This window comes from Vulpes lagopus, chromosome 9 (genome assembly GCF_018345385.1).
Source record: "Vulpes lagopus strain Blue_001 chromosome 9, ASM1834538v1, whole genome shotgun sequence".
In the NCBI taxonomy this organism is placed as follows: domain Eukaryota; kingdom Metazoa; phylum Chordata; class Mammalia; order Carnivora; family Canidae; genus Vulpes; species Vulpes lagopus.
In genome coordinates, this window is record NC_054832.1 from 58610026 (window position 1) to 58637306 (window position 27281).

At 40.9% G+C, this 27281-nt stretch overlaps 1 protein-coding gene across 1 annotated transcript; it reads right to left on the reverse strand.

Moving 5' to 3' along the window:
- Window positions 1-316: 316 nt before the first annotated feature.
- On the reverse strand, window positions 317-27281 carry RDH10 (retinol dehydrogenase 10). Its single transcript, XM_041769215.1, has 6 exons — window positions 26861-27281; window positions 24944-25179; window positions 4904-5002; window positions 3541-3686; window positions 1821-1952; window positions 317-1730 (listed from the first exon to the last, which is right to left on the reverse strand). Exons 1-6 carry the CDS (start codon window positions 27147-27149, stop codon window positions 1607-1609), a joined length of 1026 nt encoding a protein of 341 aa, XP_041625149.1. The 5' UTR covers window positions 27150-27281; the 3' UTR covers window positions 317-1606.

Consider the following 27281-nt stretch of genomic DNA (forward strand, 5'->3'; position numbering starts at 1 on the left):
TAGGACCAGCGTTGGGGACCCTCTCAGTGAGGACTTTTCCATATGTGGTTATGGTGCCTATTCCATCTGTGGTGCAAACAGAGGTGAGGGAATGCTATTTTCTCACTTTCAGGATAAACGAGCCCCTGATAAAGTGTCTCATCGAAGTAGATGGTAACAGTGGAAATCTGAGTGTATGGACCCTAACTTGTTAATGGCTGTTCCTGAACATTTTCCCATTCAAACATTTTTTTAAGGCAGGATATGGCATGAAAAAGGGGAACACAATGATTTTTCTCTCTATAGTACTACTAATAACTAATAATCACACAGTCAGTTGCATGTAAGTTAATTCTTTAAATTTAATCAGTCCTTTATAAAACTTCCCAATTAATTAGTAAAAGATGGCTTATTTGAATAGCCTTAAACATTGGTCGCTATTTAAACAAGACATTCTAAAAAAAAAAAAAAAAAAAGCAATCACATAATAGTTTATAGTAATTTACAAGTGGATGGTATACATTTAGATACAGAGGTAGAAGTCCACTTTAACAACATTTCACTAATACACATTTACCAAATTCAAGGCACAAAATAGTTTGCTTTACAAAAAAATACTGTAAAAATGTCAATTGCTGTTCTACAATGTGAATAAAACTTTCAAAAGAATCTTTACACCCTTCCATACGTACTCCATAGAATATGATTTTTCCCCCTCACTAATCATAGTTGGCACAAAAACGGGGACTTTTTTTTTTTTTTTTAATGCAGAAGTTCCCATTTTTAGAAACTGTTTCTTTGCAGAGCTGCTATGTATTCTAGGTAAAAGTCCATTCAAAGAAATGAAACACAGCAACTTCCTGAGGAAAGGGCACTTTCTGTATGCAGCAAAATTCACAGGTAGAAAATGTGTGACCTTTGTGGATAACTAGGTCTCTAGAGGAATAGATCCTTAAGGAAAGATTTCAGAGATAAAATTAAAAATTTCCCTAACATTTTAGTCATTAGGACTTTAAGAAAGAGACCTGATCACCTTTACTATAACAATCAAACATCATTTACTTCAAACTGATGGAGATTTCAAAATTCCTTTTTAAAAGAGCTGTACACACAAACACCACGAAAAGCCACACAGGCTTTGCAAAACTGAAACTTAGAAAACATGAGAAAATATAGCACTATCAGTCCTTGAAGTTGCAAGGGTGTCAGTTGGCTAGAGTTTAATTACAAGAATTAATAAACTCTATGGAGATTAAAACAAAACAAAACAAAACAAAACCACACAGGTGAAACACACTGTCGTTATCATCTCTAGACTTTCTGCTCATTAAGAAAAATAATGGTAGCCTGGAGATGTCACACAGTGCTTGTCTAACAGATTTGACTGGTTTTGGGGTTCTGCCTAAAAGGACCCTGTTGGCAACAACATGACTCACATTTGCTGATCACATTTTCCAAGTATTCTAATCAGTTAATTTGCACTTTATTATTATTTTTTAAAAGTTGATTTAAAAAAAAAGTCAACATGGGTTCAGAATCCAGAGAATGTCAGTAATGCTGATGTGGATTGGACTGTAATGCCTTGATCGTCTTCTGGTAGAAATGATATTCCATATAAAGAAGATTTTTAGATGCCATTTTTCGCTTCATTATTGTTTGTGGCTTGTTTTCTTTGAGCAATAAATGGGTACATACACTTGTCTGCTCCTAGGAACCGATACATGCACACAACTGCTTCAAAAGGGAGGATGCTGGAAAAAGAAAGGTGGCTGTGAGCAGGTGTGCTAGGTTACGGGGCAGCCGCGGGGAGACCCAACCCAGGAGGGAACCTGCAGAGTTACCTCTTCATGAAAGTCACGATGTACATGAGGCGGGGGGTGCAGATCATGGGCTGATCGGTGAGGATGGCCTTCATGGCCTGCTTCACACAGTAATCAGGCTTCAGAGGAGGCAAAAAAGGCTCAATTTCTTTCCTGAAGGTTATATATTCAAAAAATGAAATTAAGAATTAACACAAAGTAGGAAAGATTAGAAATATACATCCAAACATGAACAGGGACATTATCTAAGTGACAGGACCTTAGGTCTACTTTGTTTTCTGCACTGTGTTTTTTCGTATTTTCCAAATTTTCCTACCATGAATACATTTTATATGCATAGTGTAGAAAATGGGTTAAAAAAAAGGGCAAAATCGGTCCGCTTTTCTGTAAAGTGAGACAATGTTTTTAAAAATGCTCTAAAATGTATTTCATATTTTTTTCTAGTTTTTTTCAATAGAACAAGAAGAGGGTGTTTGGCATAACAAACATTACGCCCAAACACGGTGCCAAACTTTGAGTGCTAAGTGTTGTTAAAATGATGGTGTGTAACACTGGCATAACTTTTCTGAGTGAAATAAGTGAGCTATATGCTTTCCTGAATGCCCAAAGAGGGAAAACCAAGGTATTTTCTCTCGAGGGTCTCTGAAATGAAGTGCATACAGACATTCAACCTTCAGCTGAATTCATTACATGACACGCTGAAATAATCTAATAGTATAATTTATTCCTTTCACTTTTCATTGTCCCACCACAGCTTTGGACATTTGCCATGATGCTAAATAGGAAACAGCTAAATAGGAAACAGGGCTCCTTAGACCCTAGGCAATTGGTTCCTAAGTATATGAGATGAAGAAACAAACCAATACACACAGGCACACAGACACACACACAGCACGCCTGGATGCTGGGAAAGAGGGAGAACTCCTGTCTGTTCCCAGTCCAGACTTGAAGTCAGCCGGAGATGCAAAGGAGTCCAATGGAGCTCCACCTACTTCACAGCTTGGCCAGGTTCAGAATGTGTTAAGAACGGCCTGACCAACGGGGAACTGGTTCGGTTATCTTCCTTTGCCTTTCAAATTCATCCAAGCAAAGATCTCAAAGTAAGCATGTCTTCACAAGTTTCCTTTTAATGATTCGTGGTTTTGTTTATTCTGCTTAGTTCAAGTCAGACGTGACCTGACATTTATATTCCCATATGCCTCCTTTCAAGGTATGGGAGTGTTTTATTTCATTTTTAGCAAATCTAAATAGTTCTTCTCATTCTGTCACAGTGAATCTACCTACATATACCCTCTGCGAAAAAAAAGCTCCCAAATCTGGAGGGTAAATTTCTAAGGTCTTTTTGAAGAAAGGCTTACTCTTTTGTGACAGTGACATTGTTTCTTATTCCAAATCAAAGTCCCATTCATTTACCAGCACTAATACTAAAGAAACAAAATAATTCCTAAGGAAGTTGCTTCTCAGGAAAATCCTGGATATTTAGGTTTCCCCCTTGAAGGTGCAGAGAGGCCAATTCCTATCTGATGCTTCCAGACTGACTTCCTCACATTAGTATCAGTGTGGTAGCTGACCCTTCGTCATTAATCTTTACTCACTTGAATTCTACAAACCTTGACCAGTGAGAGGACAGGCTTAAGTGTCAAATGATAAAATGCAAGACTCAATTCTACACATTCTCCCAATGCAGAAAGATGATTTCTAAAACAGCTTTTTTTCAGTAACAAGATAGGTTCTTACTGACCTGATTCGGCAGCCTCGGAACATGCCCGTGTCTACAAGGTAAGGGCAAACCAATGTTGTTTTAATTCCATCCTTTTCAGCAGCCTTTAGCTCATGGCTCAGGGATTCATGAAAACCCACCACTCCAAACTTACTGGCACAATAATCCTGAATTAGAGGGGGAGAGAACAGAAACACTAAGTATGTGCACAGGTTCCCTCACCAAACCCAGGCTTCCCTGATCCTATTACTTTGGTTACATGTTTGATATAGGGGGTTACAGGTGACTAAGCAAGGAAAAGGCAAGCATTTTCAAAGACAGGTATCTGATGTGGTTCAGTGCAGAAATAATATTTTCAAAGCAACACCAGAAACAGACGAACACTTTTTGCCACATTGACCAAGTATCGTATTACTTTGGGGAAGTTACCACAAAGGATTCTATAAAAGCTAGCTAACAAGCTGGAGCTAAAAATGGAGAGAGGTTCACTTTGAAGTGTCTGGAAAATTCACAAACGGTCTCTTGTTCAGTAAAAGGAGAATGAAAATCCAGGTTGTTTAATTAACACTAGGAGAGCAAAGGCGAATCTAGCTTAGGTTATAAATTATGATCTGATTTTCTCTTTAGGGTAAAGTGAAAATGGAAATAAGTTTACCTTGTTAACTTAAGCCAGACCTTAACCGAAGAACACATGGTACAGAAAGTTCTTATCCTTTACCCCACTTTAAATGTAGGCATGGAAATGTAGAACGTGGAAGCCATCTATTCTGTGTCCCTTTACATATTTGCATGGGGTGAGGTTTCCAGTTTTATGCTATACGTACCCATGGGACAAACAGCACAGAATAATATGCATACACATGCTTTATTATCTGAATATGGTGAAGGATTAAGCCCAGTTCTACAACCTTAACTACGCAAAACACCTCACTTTCGCCGTAACCATCTCCTCTGATGAGCTGATAGAAGATAGGTCACTTTTGGCAAGCTGACCAAAACAGAACGGCAACCTTTGGCCTCCTGTATCTGTTTCCTGTGGTAATGCCACTGCCCTCTATAGTTTCATTCTTGACCCTGTGCCTCCCTGCTATCATCAAGCAAAACTGCTAATGAAAATGGGGCATACTGAGGCCTAGCTGCCCACCTACTTTTCCTGCTGCTGTGGCTTTGTCAAACCAGTGTAAGTGATTTTATGACAGAAGATATTAGAGTTGCAATTCAACGTCTGGCCCTGGGTTACTGTAGGAAATTCCACAAACAGTACACAGGCAGAGTAGAGTGCTTTCATGAATGTATGGACAGCAGGTACTCCTTGTAGGATTTTTGGTATACTCGTCACAAGATAAGCCGACTGAATGAAGGAAATGCTTTATATCTGACAAACCTCAACTCCAGCAGTACTGAACAATCCCAAGGAACTTGCAACTGTCACAATATGACCATGATTAATCTCCAGCATGGTGGGAAGGAAAGCCTTAGTGGTCTGAAAGAAAAGAGTCAAGCTTTAGAACTGACATTGTGAGTTTCATTTAAAAGCAATCCTACATAATGTTTTACCCACTCAATGAGTTTTACCCACATAACGTTATATTTTCCAATTTGTCTAAAGATCTTATACATTTACTGAAAGAGAAGATCCTTTAAGTGTCTGGTTAACATAACACCGTATCATTGGTATGGCAGGCCTATTAGAAGCCGTGACCAACGAGACTGTAACACAAGAGCTTTTGGGGACAATCTCCAGAGATGAAAAGAAAGCCATTAGTCGAAGGCTCTTTATCACCTTTCAAGTGGTAGTTATCTGCTAATCTAAACTACTCCCAGGTCAGAGATCTTTTATGTTCATGACACTTTAACACAGCTATCTCACGGTCTGTGAGGGACCCTCCAGCTTACCCATGAATAAGTGACCTGTATTAATGTTTACCTTATGGCTATGTCTAAGCTGTAACAGGCCTATGAATGAATGAGGAGATATTCGAGCATCGTCTTCTAGCATCCAAAGCTTTACCAAAGTGTACTAATAGGAAGTTAACTATTTCAGGATGTAAAAATGCAGGATGAAAATACAGGATCATTTTAATGAGAAATGTGTCATATGCTAAACGACAATAGCTCACAGCATTTGGAATGACCAAACTCCCCTGTGGGGCTCACAGGGCACTGACTTTCCCAGAGAGGCAGGTGACTGGCCACTCACTGTAGCTGGGCATGCAGCATAAGTTCCTGGGCAATAGACCCAGGCACTGATTTCTTATTCACTAAACTCTTTTTTTCCCTCCTCTGGCTCTTTTGCCTTCAAGACACAAGGCTGTATTTAAAAAAAAAAAAAAAAATTACTTCAAATTGCTTAAGATGATCTATTAACTACTCTACCAGGCTCCCAACAGTTTTATAACCTGCTTCTTAAAAGAAAGCAGCAAAGAGCAATCTGTCTACTGTTGAGTTATATCCCATTGCCAACACAACTTCCCCATGATTTATGAAGTTAAAAAAAAAAAAAAAAACCCAAACAGTACACAGTGGACTCAAAGAAGAGGTGCATGCCCTTCTCTGAGGATTTCCTGGCTAAGGGATCACTGAATTTCTGCCTAAGTATCTAATGTATTACAATAACTTTTGCATGTACAAGATCAAAACCAGTCATCCCATTTATTTTGATGTTTCTCCATGTGTTCCAATCTCTGATACACACAGTTGCCAGATGAATGCCTGTGAAGTGTCCCAAAGTCTTCCCCAGTCTGGTTCCTGATCATCTTGCAACCCTAACCCCCACCCCCGACTCATTCCCCATTTGTCTGGCCCCCCTCACTATTGTTACCCAGGGCACACTTATTTTCACCCGTGAACTTTTCTCTTCTCTGACAATCTATTCCCCATGCCCTCCTACATAATTCAAAATATAATAATCACATATTTACAAAGCTTCTCACGCTTTTCAACATGCTTATGTCACAGGAGCTTCCAAATTCTCTGCTGAAGGTCTTGAGCATTTATATATAATTCTACACCACTTTGACTTTGTTCATATTTCTTTAAGACATGTAGATGGTCAGTCCCATTCACTGTCACATAGAATTACAGGTTTTGTGATATTTTGGCTTTGACTGTTTTATATTTATTTGTCTGGCTGCCTTACACTAAGCTGGGAAATACTGATTATCCTTTCTTTTTTTTTTTTTTTATAAATTTTTATTTATTTATGATAGTCACAGAGAGAGAGAGAGAGGCAGAGACACAGGCAGAGGAAGAAGCAGGCTCCATGCACCGGGAGCCTGATGTGGGATTCGATCCCGGGTCTCCAGGATCGCGCCCTGGGCCAAAGGCAGGCGCCAAACCGCTGTGCCACCCAGGGATCCCTGATTATCCTTTCAAAGATTCTGGGAGAACTACTACCCTGTGACAGGAACTGTGGAGGAGAGAATATGAACAACGTTCCTTGTGAACTTCAGATACCTGGCTTACTGCTGGATGGAAGAGAGACACATGCTTCAGCTAGACTGCACTTCTTTGCAGTAGTAGGTCAGAATGGTTAGGGTAGTTGGATCGTAATCATTATTTTGGTGTACTTGATAGCCAAAAAAGGCAAGACCTGGTACGTCAGGTCATTATACGTTGAATGTTAGGCAAAAACAGCTTATATATGGCTATTTTATCAGAATTGCAATAAAGTAACATAAAGAAGCATATGTATTCCAACCTAAATAAGATTTTTTAAAATATTTATTTATGATAGTCACACAGAGAGAGAGAGAGAGGCAGAGACACAGGCAGAGGGAGAAGCAGGCTCCATGCACCGGGAGCCCAACATGGGACTCGATCCCGGGTCTCCAGGATCGCGCCCTGGGCCAAAGTCAGGCGCCAAACCGCTGCACCACCCAGGGATCCCCCTAAATAAGATTTTTAAAGTAACTGCTTATGATTAATTGTTCCCAGATTAGCTGAAAAAGTATAAAATGTATTCTTGATGCTATTCAGAGATCATTTTTAAGTACTGAAAGTTTGCCTCGTCTTAGAAGACACGGATAGATTTAGTACAAAGGATCCTACTGTTAAGTTCTTAAGTAGGGAGTCTCCGTATTAAATTCCAAGAAATTACACACAGTATAGAAAACCATTAAGAATTTGCAGCTTAATTAGCTGGCGAATCTGAATCCCTGACACTGTTCACACTGCCAGTGACCACTCACTCTAGCTGGCGGCTGGCCCTGACTAGCTAGAAGCGCGGACACCAAGCAGGTTAGCTCTAATGACTTCCCCGGACTTGTGTGTGATGTTGTTGCCTGCAGGTGTTAAATGACTAATCCAGATCCCCAGCAGCACATAAAGGTAGGCGATAGAAGATTAACAAGTTCCTAACTGTTTTTTAAGTTTAATCTGTTGCATGGTTCTGAAACTGATTAAGGGCCCCTCCCCTCTTCCTGAAATTAGTCTGGTGGTATTATTCTTTCAGTGATTATTTCTTGAACATCTATCATATGCAGGTACTGTTTTATGATCTGGCCAAGCAATGATGGCTAAAATGGGAGCTGGTTCTGTGCCTGTCTCTGAGCAGAATTTATACTTACCTGCACTTAATTGTGCTAACTCAGTATATCAAGTATAACAGTCCTAGTTTATCCACAGGGTACTCATGGCTGTGTATTCTAAAAAAATGTGACTGGGACCTGCTTTCCTCACCCCCTGCCCTCCCGCCAAGGAGTCTGAAGGGACATTTAAGCTATTGGTTTTGTATTTAAAGGAAAAAAGAAAAAAGAGATAGAGAAACAGAAGAACCCAAATATGGCTAAGTGACTAAAATCTTTTCCAATTGTGGGTTGTAAACATTTTTCAGAGAAATATGCTTCATTTTGAGTGACTAGTAAAGGGTGACACGGATCTGTTTTAATATAAAGCTTTCTTTAGAGGGAAAGTTAAAAAAAAAAAAAAAGGTAGTGGCAGGTCAATATCCAGTTTAAAATACGTGATTTCTTTGCCCAATCAGGGACATACACGGCTTTCTGGATAAACAAGATTCAATGCATCACTGCATTTTCAACATCCTGATTCAAAGGCCTCTATTCGTTATTTAGGAAGCGCACCGATCATAGGTCTAATACTACAATTACGATGGCTACTATCTATGTTGAGCACAACAAAAAATGTTCAGGAAACTGGGAAGTGGAAGAAACCATCCACAGCCAGGGTCATCCTGGGAACCCAGACTCGCTGTCTTCCAAAGCGGGGGTCAAACACTCAGCTCCTACTGTGTGCCGGGCAAAGGCGAGCCTGGGAGAGGAGCATTCCCATCAAGACCATTCAGGTTTCTTTGTAAACTTGGGTTTTCAGGGTTCACACTGGAGCCTGATCCACGTGACTGAGCACGAAGGCTGTTAATCATTTCCTTTGCTGCCTGAATGGAGGTGACCAATTACTGCTCGTGCCTTATTTCCACAGCCCGAGTCCTGCCTTATGTCTGGGGCACATTACCAAATAAACTTTGATCAACACTAATTCTATCCCTTACTTTACAAGAAAAATGCTATAAATGGGCGGCTAGAAAGCATCACATTTTCAGAAAATTTCCCAAGTAACCTGACTAGTTTTCTTTTCTAATTACTCTTGCCCTCAACAGTCTGGTAGATGACATCTGAGATAGTACAGCATATTCCGTCCTTGACACAGTTTGACAGCACAAAGAAATCTGGCACTTTGCAATGAATTATTAATGTGCACAAATATTGTAGCATGTATGAGATGGGGACCAGCAAAAGGTGAAGTGCCAGTTGCCATGACACCAGTCAGTTCAAGCTGAGGTTTGTGATCTTTAACTTTGTCTCAAAGAGTCATTAAAAGAACATCAAGGGCAAATCTAAGAGCACACCCAAACGGCTTAAGTATAAATTCACGCGTGTGCTGCCATCGGTGAATCTGAGAGGGGTAACTCAGATAACGCACTCAACACCTGGGCTGCTGCGCTGTCTCCACTCTCAGGATGGATTACTCGGATCACGAGTTACGGCCTGGTACAAGGATCTCTAACATACAGAGGTGGTGGTGCCAGTGGTGGCTGGCCAAGGTTAGTGAGATGCTTAACCTGAGCCAGAGAACTGCACTCCATCGCTATGTTCTTTTGTTCAAATGTCTATGAACAGAGGAGGCCTTGTAGTCCTTCATCAGGAAAAATGGTGGGCTCTTGATCTAGGGGGTCTCACAGTCAGCAACCAATACGCACTCACTGGTATGGTCAGTGGGAGAATTTATAAGTAGGAACGGACCTAGGAAACTTTATCTGCAAAAATAGAGAGAACTCTTAAAAATGAACTTTGGCTAAAAAGCGTGGAGACAGACTTTTGTATACCCATGAGTAATTTTATCACGAGGCTCGGATACAATCATCTGCCCCCAGCTGACAGGGCTGTTATGTGACTTAAAAAAAAAAAAAAAGAAAGAAAAGAAAAGAAAGAAAGAAAAGAAAAAGAAAGAAAAGAAAGAAAGAAAGGAGGGGAGGGGAAGGACAGTGAAATGGACCCTGACATTCTTATGAAACATACTTAAGTCTAATGTCGCTATAGCTCCTCGGGGTTCCTCTTCAAAGCACTGGGCACTTTGAAAGATAACTGTAAAGGTCATATTTATAATATAAACAAGAATTTCTTGAACAGAAGGGTGACTGGACATAGACATGACATGTTCTATCTCTAGAAATCTTTGGAAGTTAGGTTTACGCCAAATTAACTTCCAACAGTTCTAACCCTCCAGATCATTCCCTGTGCTCTTAATGACACACTGCGACGCACGGCCTGCAGCTGCACTGTCACGACAAATTAGCCTAAAGTTAAACAAAAGAGAATGTGAAGAAATGTGGTATCCGGCAAAGTCTGGCTTTTGGAATGTTCGAGACTGATGACATTTTAAAGGTGGAGGTAAAACACCCAGAATGTGTTCTCTGTATTTATAAACGATTCCAGGTTAATGAACACCATGGAAAAAGCAAAATTAACTTCTCATAGTAGGAAAAGGCCTCATACTGTATTTTTGTGTGTCTGCCTTAACTATCTTATTATCGTCAATCCCAGAAAAGGCATCTTTTAAAAAGAATCATTTTAAGGTGTTTATCTCTTGAACACCCAAGAAACAGGAGACTTTTGTTTCTAGAGAGGAACATAAGTCACATTATGATGGGAAAAGGATTAACACTATCAGCACATGTATATAATAGTTTTCTGATGTATATGTAAGGATTTTCAAAATCTCCAAACAACAGTATATAAACAATTTGGGGGAAAAAAAAAAAAAAGACAATCAAGACTCCAGTAAACAAAGACACCCTTATTGTAGCCTTCCAAAGTGGTTCAACAATTCTGCTTGGTGTTTTGCTGCTTCTGGCTCTGTTGCTACTGGAGTAACTTATCTTTATCAGAATCACAAAGGAACATACTGCTTATTTACAAGGCTAAAATGACATCTGGTGGCACTCTCCTCCGAATACTCAGTCACTGCTCCTGGAAAACTGTGATTCAGTAATACAAACTATTGGAGGCGCTGTGAATATAGTGAACGGTGTTAAAAAGGTGAATAGCATAAATCATTAGCATGTCTAAGATGGAAAAATGGTGACACACCCCTAGGCTAATCTCAGAAAGGCACATATGGCTGAATAAATACTCTTAAATCTGTAGATTTAAAGCTTATCTGCTTAGTAAATATACTGACCACCAAACTAAGGAATTTCACTTTGACCATAGAACAAGATAGTTGAAAATTTTCATTACAAAATTAACTTTAATTGGGAAGTAAAAACTAAATTTATACTTGCTAGTAATACGTTGACTTTAAATATTTTAGTCGCATTTGACAGCACAAATTCTGAAATTCATGTAACTGAATGAAGGCATTTTTTCTTTCTTTCCTAGTTGATGTGTTTGTAGAGACAGAAAAATCTCCTGACAAATTGTGCAACAGAACTCCAAGATAGTGAAGCTTGCAACTATTCTCTCAGACTTAATAAAATCTCTTATCAGATTGACACAAAATGTTCTGTCTTTAGCCATAGAGGAGAGACTAGAGTATGTCATAACTATTGAATTCGTATCAACGTTCCATCTACTATCCTTTTATTATTTTGAGGCTACAGGGATTAGTTTAACATTTGAAGGCATCAGCAGTTAATGCTTAACACACATGCACTAGTACACTCCTACAGTTGCCCTGCAACCAAGAAGCTAATAAAAGAACCAGGCTTTTCAAATGAACACCTAGATGATGACACCATTAGTTATTCAGCAAAAATAAATGCTTCATTAACTTGCCTTCCCACTGCTAAAGCATGGGATGAATCTAGCCCAATGCAGCGACTCAGACAATCGAAATTCTCTTGAATTTTGGGGTTTGCTATGCAGAAATACTGGAAAGGAGGTAACTTAAAACTCAATCTGTCAGGAAAATACACTCATCTTTGGAGTCCAAAAACCCCATGGTCCCAGGTGCCTACTGACTAACCATGCTAGTTACTTGACCTCTTTGAATCTTGATCTTAACTCATCTATGAGACAAGAAGAGGAGTTTCTCCAAAGTTTCTTTGTTTAAAAATGTTGTGACAACTTATGTCCAATAATTATTTCTTCGATTCCTACTACGCATTGGAAATACAAGTTGTAACACTGAGGTGTACCTTGCGTAAGACTCTCATAAATGACTCAGCAAGGTATCAGCTCCATTAGTCCAGAGACCAGCATCTGGTGAGCAGTAAAAATCTGTTCATTAAACATTTATATGATGTCATGACTGTGCCTTTTAAAATAACGTAACTTGAATTCCTGCCTCTTACATATTAATGAAATTACACATTATCTGCAAAATATCATTTTTCTGTGTTTTTGTTGAGTTCATGGAGGCTCAGGATGTTAAAGGAAACTAAATGCTGAACAGTTTCTGAAGTGCTGTTCTCCTGGACCCTCCCTGCTGGCTGAGTCCTAGATGATCAAAGGAGTGCCCCTTTCCCTATTTAATAACGCTTTATAAAATAATGAAAATAACCCACAAAATTCCAGCCAAATAGTCTGCTAAACAACACCTTGTCATTAATCCCTTTGCTTTGCCCCAAACTCAAATCACATCTCAGAAATTGTAATAAAGACACATCTTCCGAAGGGCAGAGGCTGCGGCTCTATTCTAGTGACTGGTGACCACTTCCATGAGGCATAGACACTGCCCACAAGCTCAGGCACCACTCAGGTCATCCTGAAGGGACAGGACTCCTTTGTCCCTCTGCCCCCATTTCAATGACATGGCCCAAGAATGTCCTCAAGATCACCTGCCACCATCCTTTTTATTTTGTATGTGTAAATAGTTGAAATTCTCTCTTACTTCCTAGTTTGCTTACTGTGGAATCTTTAAAAACAATTATTATCTTTACCTAAATGAAAGATAAATATAATCACAGTTACTCCTGAAATCTTATTGTATTCTTAAATTTGCACTGTAACACCACAGAATTTACTCATTATATAGAAGAGTCCATGAGGTACCTATACTGTGTCAGGCAGTGTTAAAGAGAAAACTTTGCAAACCTCTGAAAGAACATGCACAGTAGCAAATAAAGTTCCATACAGTCCAGTGATGAATTTTTTTCTAAGCTTTAGTTCTTGTAGTGTAAGACATTTTTCTAGGTTCAGAAGGCAATCCTGGGCTTTAAAAAAAAAAAATCACAACTTAAATTTAGGTTCAATAGTCCATTTGTTTTAGTTTCTATGTCAGTAACTTTGAACTACCACTCCACTATTAAATTGAGAAATATCTTCAAGGACAATAATTGCTTATCCAGCAACTGGTTTGGTATATTCTAGCTTCCTCATGGAAGAACAGTACTGAGGTGGAATAGAAGACAGCCCTAATCTTAATCACAATTCTGGCTAAACCACCTAAAACATTACTAAGTTATAAAAACTAAAAGGGAAGACTTCCCCTTAGGTATCACAAGTGTATGAGACACCATGCCCTCCATCATCTAATGCCCTCCATTATCCAATACTGGAAGCCAACTTGGAGGAAGTGGGGTACACACAACAGGCAAGTTTGTAACAGGAAGAATGTAGTTCTCCATTGTAGGGTCCTCACTTTGTTTCATGATGCTTATGGCCTTGGAAACTCCACCCTGGGCACAGAGACCAAAGGGGAATAGTGAGCAAGATAGCACCTGCACTCTTCCTTTTAGATACTGGACCGGAATCCAAATTCAAAAAATTATAATAATAAACCTAGACTAGGATTGGAACAGAGTGTGTGGTCTGGCATTTTTCTTGTCTATGAGATTCCAAAAGGGCTGATTAGCTCAGGAAAGAAAAACAGAAAGGCAGCAGAGAAGGAGAATATTGAGAACGTGGAAAGGAAAATGCATATTCAAGACCAATTCCTCTTCAAACTTTGATGTGCCAAAGAATCACCTGGGATCTGAATCAAATACAGATCCTGATCTAGTAGGTCTGGGAGAGGGTCTGAGAGTCTGCTTTTTCTAACGTGTAGCTTGCCAAGGTGATGCTGTTGCTGCCTTGGCCCTGGACCACAGGCTGATCACAAGGTGCTGGGGTGAGCCTCAAGTGGCTTCAGATTCATTTCTCCTAGAAACTCAGCAAAACTGGAAGATTAATTTCGTTACCTTCTATCCTACCCGTGTTCTCCGAACCGGGATGTTAGGGGTTGGGAAGCCCCACTCTCCACACCCTTCTTCCAACAACGTTTATAAGGGCTGGTTTGAGCCAATGTTCCAGCTCCCCTGGAGTCTTCTATCGACAACTACGGAGAGTTTACTGATTCTCTGTATATTTGCCTTGGATTCATTTTTAGCACTAGCAAGCCCCTATGCTGTGGTTTGAATGTTTGTGTCCCCCAAATTCACAATGAAATCTAACGCTCCCTGTGATAGTGTTAAGAGGCTTCAAAGGCTCCGCTTTCAGGACAAGGACTTTAGGCCCTTTTAGCCTCAGCCTTTCCCTGCTCCGTTTTTCACCGTTTTGAAGCTTTCATGCTTTGGTAAGCCTGTGAGAAAACCATACCCAGGAAAAAACTAGCCCTTTACAAATCAGATGCTTGGGCCATAAGTTTGGACACTATCGATGGGGCAAAACTCCATCATTTTGAAAAATCTATGATTAGCATTTCCAAAGGCAAAGCTTATGGATTTATCTGGAATTCTAATCCCATAAGATCATTATGTAACAGAATAAAGGTTTTACAGTTTCCAGGAGATAAGCTTTCAAAACAACAACAGAAAAACAAAAACTAAAACCACCTTGTTTTGGTACCATTTTGGTACCAAGTATTTCTAGAACTCTGTGCAGCCAATGCTTGCTGAAGTGCCTGTTTATTCGCTACCTTTTTTGTGTCCAGCTTGTCAACGTTGACATATGAACAAGGAAAACAAGGAGGCTATGTGACCAAGGATATCGTACAGTCTTGTCCATGAAGTAACCATCTCAGATGTGAACCATGGAAAGTTACAGAAAAACCATGGAAAAACACAAGAACTGGCCATTAGTAATAAAATTTTAATGTGGTATTGGGTCTTTAGAATTTTACATTATCGTCTAGCTTATGGCGCAAACTTTCTGGGGATATTAGGCTAGGGTTCATTAGTCATTGTTAAATGATCTATGCTAGTAAAAAAAAAAAAAATCAACATTTGATGGTGGATTCTTTCATTATACCAAAAGGCAAAAGCATAAGTGACTCATAGGAAAATCTAGTAGGAGCTTTGAACATGTAGCCCAGGTGAGTATTTGTGAAGGTTCTAAACTAAAGTCCTAGGATGAGGGTCTGGGTCCTAGCTTCTTCTTTCCCCAGGGGTGACCTTAGGCAATTCCTATAACCTCTCTGGTTTGTTTCCTCATCCATAAAAATGGGGATAATGGCTCTACTTAATTCAGAGTTGCTTTGAGGCTCAAATGAGAGAAGAGTGTTTATGAAAGGGTCTGTAAAATTTAAGTGCTATATAAAAGTAGGGTAAATGCACTCCAGGCTCATTAAGCATGTATTTATAGGGCCTTTTGGTTATAAGTGCTATCTATTTTTGGTTATGTTGTTTCTTCAAGTTCCTGCAATTCCTGGTTCTTCCTTTGTATGGCTCCCAGGCCTCCCTGCCCTCCAGGCATCTCCAGACCACGCTTCCGGCAGAAACCCAGTTCCTGACCACCAGAAGAAGCCTCAAAACCATACTGCTGAGCAGCTGCTTTGACTGCCCTACCCCTTTCATCCAGAATCCCTGCAGATGCTGGGAAACAACAATGTTTTCCAGTAACACTTCTTCTCTAATCTTTCCTTTACTCCTCTTTTACTAGGGGCAGAAAAACAACAGTTTTAAAATATAAATTATAATGCTCAACAGAGAAGAGCCCAACAGACATAAAAACTAAAAGTTAGTACAGAACTATTTTAAGGTAATTATACTCGATGTTTCTTTTTTCGAAGAGACTGTAGAACCATCCCACTTCTCAAATCCTTGAGAAATCAGTAGGGGGCAGTATGTTAAGTGCAATTTGCAGGTGGGAAAATTCAGGCTCTGAATTTTAAGTTTCTCTTGTCCTCAAAATACCCATGTGCTTACATAAGTTGCACCACAAATATTTTCCCAGTTACACTGATTTGGGAAGTGTTATTTTGAGACCCATTGTTTAGAATAACACTAAGAAGCCGAACCTTGTTAATATTTAAAAATTTCAGTACTAAGCTATTTGAAAGAAAGGCAAGAAATTCACATTTTATGCAAGCAGCAAATGAGAAACACCACGGTTTTCCCAAACCAAAAACAACACAAAACCAAAGAATCAACAAAAATAAAACCACACACAACGACAACACAAAAAACAACCTTCACAATGTTAACACGGCTGCCATCTTTCACACATAACTTTGTGTGATCTTTGAAAGTTTCACAGACCAAGTAATGTTTTGTTTCCAAATGTGAATTCATTGTAAGTGGCTTGTCAGTTGGGCTAATTTGACAGCACTCAAGGTTGCAGCAGTAATTGCCCTCACTTGTTAAATATTCTAGCAGCATTTGCTGCAGTGTTGAAAGTTTTATGATCATTATGAGAGGATATTCAATTTTTTTTCCCCGTGGTTCACTTAATTTTAGTTTCAGAGCATTTAGGAAAATGGTCCCTGACAGGTGTGAACTTGAGTTTTAAGAGAATTGACAAATAAAGTAAAAAGAAAAAGGAATTCAAGAATGGGCCATGCTGGGTAAGATCAAGTAAAAGATGTTAGCATTCCTTGTGTTGAAAGGTATACCCTCCAGTGCTAGGATGGCGTTGGCCTGCAAACCCTGGTGGATGGGGACTGGCTGGCCGGCCAAATGTGTCAGGGTAATCGTGATTAAATCCTAAGGCCATGCTCTGACAACTTTTACCCTGCACAATGGTATCTTAACAGTGTTAGGTCACAATACGGGCAGGTTCTCTAAGGCTGCCCTACCTAATAATACAAGGACTGGCTGTGGGCTCTACTTGTCCACTACCCATTTTCAAAGAATTACAAGATTCTATCCTAAGTTATTTTCCCATTATGCTTTCAAGAGGTCGCAGCCTACACACAGTTTTTTTTAGGTCATTTAATAGAAACTGTAAGAAAGGGTTAGTTTTGTGAAGAGCTAACTCCTATAGTAACTTGTGAGGTTTAAAAAAAAAAAATCACTAATTAAACCAAGACTGATGAACACATTTAAATCAGATCCCTAGAGTTCCAGGCTCAAAACATTGGATTTAACTCATTCAGTTGATACAAGCAATAGCTCCCTATTTCTTAAGGACTACCAGAGTTTGTCATACTTCAAAGGTTAGCTTCAAAAGGCCCTTTATCTTGGGAAAATTACTGCATGTGTGTGCAAAAGGAATTAAGATACAAATCCACCCTGCCAGGACACCCCCTAGTGGAAATTCAGCATAGTACAGTTTGGGGTTCCAAGAATATCCTGGGTATTTAGGACTTACACAGAGGCTCAAACGGGTTTTCAGTCTGTTGGCTGTAACTGCACCACAGTCACGAGTCTCATTATTCATGGAGCATTCCAAAACAAGCAAACAAACATGCCATCTACACATCTATCCATACAGGCAGGTGGTATGTGGATTAAATGGAGACAAATTAGCTACTTATCACAATTGAATGAAGCTTAATTTTAGTTTCTGGAAGAAACAGAAAGTTTAGAGGAGTCCACTATTAATATTCCTTAACTGAAAGAACTTAAAAAGGGGGGAAGGGGTGTTCCTATTTTTATTTTTTATTTATTTTTAAAAAATTTTATTTATTTATTCATGAGACAGAGAGAAAAAGAGGCAGAGACACAGGCAGAGGGAGAAGCAGGCTCCATGCAGGGGGACTCGATCCCAGGACTCCAGGATCATGGCCTGGGCCGAAGGCAGGTGCTAAACTGCTGAGCCACCCAGGTGTCCCTATTTTTATTTTTTTAATTTAAAGTTTAGTAGGGAACATCTGAGTTTCCTACTTCAAAAAATTATTCCAAGTCCCAAATGAGATTAAACTTCCTGAATTTTATTCAAACTAACTAAATTTGCCAAGGATCCTAAAAATCCTGAAAAATGATTAAGGTAAAAAACAAATATAAAGGCAGAGAATGAACTGGGAGAATGTAAGCAGTTAAATATTTGGTCATAGGGCTTGTAGCTCTTCCTTAAGGCCCAGTGACCCAATCCTGCAATGAATGGCTAAGAACCCCACCCGGGCACGCTCCATTCAGCCGTTTTGAAAAAGCTATTCAATCAGTGTTAGCATTAGCACAGGTTAAAGAATGCTTTCACTTTGACATGTCCTATAGATTAATTTCTACTTGGCCAGATAATGGATGAAGCCCTACATGTAGAAATAACAAGGGAGAAAAGAACAAACACCAACTTTGCTTCCAGGAATCGAGATAAATAGCACATAATCAGATAAGAGTAGGCCATTCCCTGAACTGGGAATTTTAAACTATTCTACAAGGACTGCCCACTTAATCTATAAAGATACTATTAAGTCAACATGAAAATATCCTATTTTTTCTCTCCCAGAAGTAGTGATACATTTTGTCTAAACTATTCCACTTCTTTTGTCTCCCAGGAAGACAGGTCTCAAACGGCAGAACAGCTGAGTGCACAGGGCTCCATCAGGGCACAGTGAGGTGTCCAGCCCAGCGGGAATTTAAGGTTGACCAGCAGATATAATAGGTGATGAGTTTGGAAGGCAGGTGGAAATCAGCTTTAGAAGATCTAAACTGCCATGCTAATGAGCCTGGATTTCATGCTGTGAACAATATGGTCACCTAAAGGTTTGGGGGTAGATTCTTGTCAGAATAATCCATAAGCAGACACATAACAAATTCGAGTCTGCTTAAGTCACCCTAGGTTGAAGAGCAAAGGCTAGGAAGAGGGAAGGAAGTTCAGAGACTCTTTCCAAAGTATGGCCAAGAGGTGATGGAAGCACAGGAGAAGGCGCAGCACTGGGAAGGAGGGGATCCAAGTACGTGGTAGCAACAGAACAGTCAGGAGGCACGGATGTGGGCAGGATGGAGAATTAAAGATAACTGCGGATGTTCCCAAGCCTGGTATTGGCCATACCAGGGAATTCAAGAAGGGGCAAAAAGGAGTTAGTTCAGTTTTGAGACTTGCTGATTTTAGGGAATAAGTGAACAGCCAAGACAGTGGTGTGAACTTGAGAACGGTCGCAGAAATCAGACCAAGCCACTGAAATAAACAGATTACCCAGCTAGAGGTACACAGTGAGAAGGGGTGTGAGGATACAGCACTAGTCATTACATCCCTGATGCCGGGAGGCCAAGAGGATTGGGAAGACAGAAGAGAAGTAGAAGGTGGGCTTATCATGGAAATTGAAAACTGGAGCTTCAGGAATGGTTAACAGAATTACGTTCTGTAGAAAGAGCAAGCTGCACACTGGATTTGGCAATTAGGGGAGCACTGCTCTTTCTTCATGATACTGGTTACTTAGCAATATTTTCTAAACAGCTGAGGTAACTAGACACAGATTCGAACACACATCATCAAAGATGTTGCAAGGATTTTTATAGGATGGTTCCCTGCTCATACCACTTATGTAAAGTAACATTTTATCATACCATAGTTGATTTTTAGTAGCAATAGAAGCAATTTGGGCCTACCATGTAACATACCAAAGGCGGAAACTTAATGTTCAAGGGGCGTGTGATCTCATTTCATGTTAGGGGACAAGGCTATGAAATGACCTACTAGGGATACGGTCCCAAGTAACCGAGTAGTTGCTACCTAAAAGATGTTTTTAATTTTTTTAATTTTTAAATTTATTTATGATAGTCACAGAGAGAGAGAGAGGGGGGGGGGGGGAAGAGACACAGGCATAGGAAGAAGCAGGCTCCATGCACCGGGAGCGCGACGTGGGATTTGATCCCGGGTCTCCAGGATCACGCCCTGGGCCAAAGGCAGGCGCCAAACCGCTGCGCCACCCAGGGATCCCCCTAAGAGATGTTTTTAAATGGGACCTCAAGAATTAGTAAGATAAAGTATGCTTACCTATGTCAGTTTACAGTTCAGCTCAAGACCTAAAAAGTCTTTCTAAAGCTCAAACATTTGATTTTTAGGCATATGATATTTATTTAACAACAGAAGCTAGTTCTAGTACAGACTTAAAAACTGGCCACGTATTCCAACTTTTCAGTAGCTATCCCAACATAAGAAAATACTTTATATATGTAAAATACATAGTATAACAATTCCTAATATTATGGTTTGAAGGAGGAAGTACTGGCCAAGTAGTTTTTTATGAATACTTTAGAAATGGTTTTTTAAAAATTCTAAATCTAAGAGGCCTCGAACAAAACTAGGTTTCTCTAACCAGAGAACAATACAGCATTTGAGATTAAAAACCAGTAAATCACATAGGAACTTAAACATTAATGATTAGGGACCATTCATGAGATATTAGGTACTACACAGCACTAATGTCTTTAAGTGCTACATTACTCAGATCTAGCTGGTGGGCTTTTACTTTTCCTGGATGGATTTTAACTAAATAGACTTTAGACATTTGGATATAGATAAATGCCTAATTCAGTAATTAGTATTTTAAAACTGTGAAACCTTTTAAGTTAAGTGGTCTATTAATTAACTACCAATTATCTTGTCTGACTACCATATCAATAGAAGTAAATTACCGACTAGCTATTTGACAGATTTAGCCCTTTACCATGCAAAATTTCTTCAGAACATAAAAGGCCTGGAGTTAAATGCTTTTGCTTCCCCCTTTTGGCTAATCAGGGATCAATTTGCTGCTCACGTATAAAGGCCAAATGCAGCTCTTTGGTCAAAAAGGATCTACAGATAAACTCTGTCTTGTAAAAATGACAAGCTAAAATTCTCCTCTTAAAAACAAAAAAACCAAGTGAAGCAATATTAATGTTTTGGGGAAAACACGGGCTTGCAATTTGTGTGTGGAGTCCAACTTGCCATGTTTCAAAAGAAACTAGCGAGGTATTTTCAAGTTTTTGTATTGCACAGAGCTACAGAGAGGACACCTAAGTGAATGGTTTCTAGGATTATGCCAACATTAAAGTGCATTGCATTGCATACATTCTCCTTGGTCTTGTGTTAACCCTGAATGTTGCACAAGAGATTATACTGACTAGAACCTATCCCAAGTCTATCACTTCTTGACTAGTGACCAAGAGGAAGCTCCTAGGAGAGCTGCTGGTGATAGAATATTGGAAGACGGAAGTATCATAGCAAACTGGACGGCTATGTAGAACAATACCAAGCATGATAAAAAAACTTTCAATGTGCATGGAAATGACTAGTATGAGATTAAGAATCAAGGAAGGAACTGCAGTGGGAATCCTCTCCTTGAGGCCCAGCCATTGGGAGGTATGAATGGTCACCATACATTCAATTTGAGCTTGATTCAAACTGGTTTATCAACACTGGCCTTCTCAATGTCACTAGCCTTGCACCAATGAGCAGAGTTTAATACACCACAGTAAATGTGAGCACGGAGGTGGGGTGGGAGGCATGGAAAAGTTGTGTAGCAAAACAAAAGGAGATACAAACCATTATGAATGTGAGCCAGCCCCATTTTGTGATCTCCTCAATCTTGCACAGCCTACATTAGTCCACCATAAGGCTTACCTTTTGAAATTTCAGAAGACAAGCTCCTGTGAGCATCCTCTGAGTGGGCTATGTTCTGAATCTTTAAGCAGAAGTCTTGTCTATATTATCAAACATTTGTTGAGTGTTCACTGAATCTTAAGAGTGGAGTTCTCTTCCAGGCAGGGAAAAACAAATAGGAAGGCTAGAACAAACTGCCTTCAGACAGCTTGCCATCTATTTTGGAATTTCAGGGCACAATACATTAAAAAAACAAAAAAAAAAACAAAAAAAAAAAACTATACCGGAGAACACATGCTACGCCACAAAGGGTGAGAATGAACAGATGCTGCAAGAGATTAATGGCAAGAAGCAAGCTTCAGACAAGCCATTTAACTGCAGCTTCATCAGAAAACAAGAGATGGGGCAAGAGGATCTCTAAGGATAAGTGCAGCTCTAATATACAAAACTGCCAGAAAAGGGCTGGAGTGGGGAGGGAAGACTGTATTAGGAACTTGTGTTAAGCCTTGAAAGGTACAGGAGTGGTGGAAGAGGGTCTTGAAGGCAGAGGCAGTTGTATAAAGGTTTTGAAGTAGGAGCACCCACAGCTTTTCAGTGGAAGTCCACAGGGTTTTCTGTTTCACTGGATAGGACTTTAAGCTGGGTTGGGATCAACATACCATTTAGTATTTTATGGAAACAGACAGCAACTGCTACTTACAAGTCTGGCGCAAGACTATCTGTTCAAATGACTAAGTGACTCTTTGCTCAGCTGATCTTTTAAAAATGTATGGGGCAACTTTTTCTCTCCACCCAGACACAGTAAAAAGACACACTGGTTATTTTCTTTGGAAGGAAAACTGCACATGCCAATATTTCTTTAGACTGTTGTCACAAACATTTTCGCCTACTAGGACTATGGGAAGGGAAGCTGAATTCAGGTAGCTCTTATATCATTTAACACCCCCAAATCACTGTAAAAATTATAAGTCTTCTAAATTTTAGTTGCCAGATCTCAACTTCTTAAAAGGTTTGTAAGTCTCGGCAGGAAGTCAGAAATTCCAACTCTAAAATGAATTTTCTGACTCAATATTGAAAATAAATTCTTCAGTTTAGATGCTTAGGGGAAAAACAGCTGGAGAATTCAGGAGCCTCCCATATTTTAATATGAAGTGACGTCATTACTGCCAAGGCTTCCAAGAACTCCCTAAATTGTGTAGTTAAGCAACATCTCGAAGCAAAGTAAGGACTCTGGGAAGGTGGTATGTTCCTCCTTAGTATGTAGGTTCAATTCCACAATAATTTTTCTATCAGAGATTTGATTCAATTTTCTCCTCAGGTTAGAGAGTAGTCTAATGTTAAGGTACAGTATATCGATTCGTGTGCATCTTCAAAGCCAAAGCTATGGATTTTCTGGGCTTAATACACTCTCAATTACTTCTCATTTTATAGAATGTCTAGCAAAAGGAGGCTGCTTTCGTCTTAAAAGTATTTATCTGCACATTGTATGGGTTTCTTTAAAAGTGTGGTTACATTAGAAATTTTATAATTCAGCAAAATAATCACGCAGAAAAAGTAGGCAAGATGGCTAAATTTTAGAATAGCATGTAGATAAAGGTTTACAGTTCAGAAACAGAAGACCATCTCAATCAAAGGTTATTGGACAAAAAATAGTCCTGGTGTTGGTGGTTCACAAGTAGCCTACCAATGACTGTATATCTGTTTAAGGATGATGAGTCAACTGAAGTCACCTGGAGTTTCTAAGCAGCTTCATCCTTCTCATTCCACTATGAAAACTACAAGTCCACCTGCAATTCACATACATCTTTTATTTCAAATAGTGGTTGTTTTACTCAGAATCATAAATATGTACGATTCTTGATAAACTATATTGCCAAGTGTATTCGTTTATTCGTTACACCTTTACTCACCTGATGCATCCCCTTGTCACTTGCTACTTGTTCCTATGGACTTTTACTCAGTTCCCCATCCCTACTGCATATAATACAATTCACACACACACACACACACATACACACAACCTTTTCTGTCTCACACAAACACCTATGCACACGGCCACATGCAAAAGCACACTTAAATCCCCCCAAACTGTATTTGGTAATCTCCTTACTCATTTAAAACATCCATAGGAGTTGGCTCACACCACTTGTGTTCATTTCTAGAGCTCTGGAAATGAATTAAGTAAAGCTCGTGTTTTAAAATAAAACATTGAGGTAAGCTTCTTTCAGGATCAGAGAAATGGTTTGATGTTCTAGGAACAATATTTGAATAAGTACTTCTAAAGCCAGATTAAGTTTTTAAGCAGTTGCTAAAAAAATTAATGAGGTTTAATGTGACCTATTTAGAAGAAACAGTTCTTTGTTGTGTTCCATCAGAAGGCTAATCCGCCTATGGAAAATATAGAAAAACAAAAATCCTATCTCCTTGCCCTTTCTTTATTGGCTCTTACCTGTCTACAAAAGTAAAGGGGAATTACTGTGGAAGAAGAAGAGAATAAAGGTCAGCAGTGTACAGTTATGGGGGAGAGCTTCACACCTACCATTATTGAAGTTTAGCTGAAAAACTGGGATTAGTTTGGTGTCCAGAGCAAGAAGGCCCTCCTTCTCACTCATCCTTAGATGCTGTGTAGCTCTGCTGGTTAGAAGCTGACATGGTTTTAAGTCCCTAGTTCCCCAAGTTTCGCAATCTTTCTGCCGCTTGTATAGTGAGTGACTCTATGGTATTATCAGGGTGACTTCTGTTCTCTCCCTGAGAGAGGCATCTTGTAAGCGGAGACAGTTCTGAGATGTACTCTATCAGGATAATGCCACAGACGCCGTGGATGGTCAGCGGATGTTAAGTGACTGCTAGGGTGGCCCGACCACTCCCAGTGGACCACAAATGCTGATCTCAGAATCTTTGGCACTTTCTAAAATGTGGCTGAGCAGTAATTTGGAAGCCTAAACTCTGACTTCAGGAATTCATAAGAACAACCAATGTTTTACAAACTCAACAGAAAGTAAAATAAACAAATCCAGGGTTTTATGCTCCCTCTTGTTATTTTTATGGCAATCTTTCAAACTAGTTCAAAATGTTCGGTCCTTTACCCTCTCCAGAAAGACTGCATAGGGGGCGGGGGGAAAGAAGATAATTGTTTGATAGTAACTGGCGTACAGTGTAATTCACCATGGGGAAATAACAAATTAGAAAGAAGCTTTGTGGTAAAACAGTACAGGTGTCTTTCAGGCTGGTACTGAAGTCTGGCTCCTTCCCAGCCTTCTCATTGAGGAGGGCCTAGTAATAAAAACAAGGATGTTTATATTTACCCAGAAGTGTGCGTGGCAATTGACCATCATGGTTCTCTCAATGAGCTCATCAGGACATTCCAGAAGATGATGCCCAGAGACCACGCCGGCATTATTGACCAGGACTGAGACCTCGCCAACCTCCTTGCGGACCCTTTCCGCTGTCAGGTAGACATTCTCCCTCTTTCCCACATCACAGGTGTAGGTAAAAACCTGCAAGTTACAGTGGGGCAGAATTTCTTCCTCACCATTCCCAGCTGTCCTCAGAAGTCCAGGAGAAAGAGAGAGAGAGAGAGAGAGAGAAAAAAAATGGAACAGAGAAGGGGGTGGGGGTGCAAAACGTGAGTCACATGGCAATCAGTAGGACAAAGATCACACAAAACAAAAATACTACAGTGAGCTTCAAATTTCTAACACCATGAGGCTTGCCAATGACTGAACTTACAGCTGCCTTCCTCCCCCAAAAGTCTTTGGGAATTACAGCAATTTACTGGATAACTTTGCTTAGGGGAAAATCATGTAATTGTGACAAGCCCAATACAAGTCAGACCTCATGGGATCAGCTTCCTGGAGCTAAAGACACCTGGAAAGAACTGATCTCAGTGCAGAGAGTAACACCCCCTCCTCCCAAACACTACACACTCCTCTTTTTTGAGGAACAGTGGCCAGAACGGGCTTTTACTCTTTTAGTAACTGCACCCTCAAAATGGAAACTCTCCTCAAGGCTCACAAATCAAAACCATAGTTAATCTGAAGTCATCCAAAGCCATGGAATGAAGCTTAAGTTTCTCATGAAAGAATGGAGATCACTGGTTTGTTCTAACTCGAATAGCTGAGCTCTCCTGAGAAACACCTCAAATAAATCAAACTTCCAGGTAAACATGCAATTTTAGCACATAAGATCTCAATTTAAAAACCAAAACCTCCTGGTTTTTGAATTTACCTTTCTCTTTTAGGTTGTGGCAGGAGGCACAAAAATGTGTATTTGCTACCCCTCCATACCACTATTGAAGATGAAACATTTTCTGACCTTTGATTTTTCTGACCTAAAAGGCAGGTGCCATTAGTTTTGGTAGGGGAGAAAAAAAAAAAAAAAGATCGATATGGGGGAGGGGTGGTGGTGTCCAAGTCAACCTTGCCGGTACAGTTCAATGTTTTCTCCAGAAATGAACATTTTTATCCAAGAGTAAGAGCCATAATCCAATTTCCTAGACCAGTATTTACGGTTGGTTATGGTCTCCGCTCTGACTTAAAAAAAAAAAAAAAAAAAACCCTCAGCAATCAGGTTAGTTAATAAATATACAGTGAGGCAGCTGAGGTTACAAAAAACATGAAATAAATCTCCAATGAGGCTCAAATCTTCCAAGCGCTTTGAAAGAGGCAGGATATCATTCAATCAAGCTGAGGGATGTAACTAAAGCGCTTAACCTGTCTCTGGTGAAACAATGTAACCACTTCCTCGCGGCTGGAGTTAGAGCCGCACCCGCGGCGCGGCCGGGCTCGGCGGCTCGGCTCGGAGCACCGGGGCACGGAGGGGCCGCCGCGTCTGAGGACAACTTCGCAGACACTCGCGTGCGCCGTCGCCGAGGCGCGGGAGGCGCTGCGTCAGGGCCCCCGGCCCGTGCTAACGAGAGCCCTCTCCGCCCTCCCCGGGTCCTCGCAGGGGCGAGCAAACCCGACGTCCGTCCCCAAGGAGCCGGGACCTCCGTAAAGCCCCGGGGTCGGCACACCTTCCCCCTTCTAAGGCGGAGGTGACCGTGTTCCTTTCCCGGGGGAGGGGGGTGCAGACTCCACTCGCGGAAGACGAGGGGCTGGTTGTCCTCCTCGGGAGCGGGGCCGCGGGGCTGCGGGGCTGCGGGGCTGCGGGGCTGGGGCTGGGGCTGCGGCGCGGCGGGGTTCGGGGCCTCCCGGGGACGGCTGCGCGCTCCGCCGAGTTACCTTGCAGCGCCGCGGCGTCGGCCGCCTCCAGGTCGCGGTAGATGTGGCGCACCATGCCCGCCGTCTCCTCGTTGCTCTGGGTGTTGATGTCCCAGAGCACCAGCAGCGCCCGGCGCCGCGCGAACTCGAGCGCGAAGAGGCGGCCCAGGCCGCTGCCGGCGCCCGTGATGAGGCACACCTGGCCCGCCACGCTCTTCTCCTTGGGCCGCACCAGCCAGCGCGCCGCCGCCAGCACGAACGCCCAGAGCACTTTGAAAGTCACCACGAAGAACTCGACCACGATGTTCATCGCGACGCCCGGAACCCCGCACGCCCCGAGGCCGGCGTCCGCGTCCGCGTCCGCGCCCGCCGCGCGCAGGGCAGCCCGGCTCCCCGGCCCCCCGGGGGCGTCTGCCCGCGCCGCGGGGCCCCCGAGGCTGCG

Coding starts and splice junctions, on each gene's coding strand:
- RDH10 (XM_041769215.1), bottom strand. CDS start 27,149: ATGAACATCGTGGTCGAGTTCTTCGTGGTGACTTTCAAAGTGCTCTGG. Junction 5,003..24,943: donor ATTGCCACGCACACTTCTGG/GTAAATATAAAC, acceptor CTTTTCTTTCAG/ACCACTAAGGCTTTCCTTCC. Junction 1,731..1,820: donor ATCGTGACTTTCATGAAGAG/GTAACTCTGCAG, acceptor TTCTTTTTCCAG/CATCCTCCCTTTTGAAGCAG.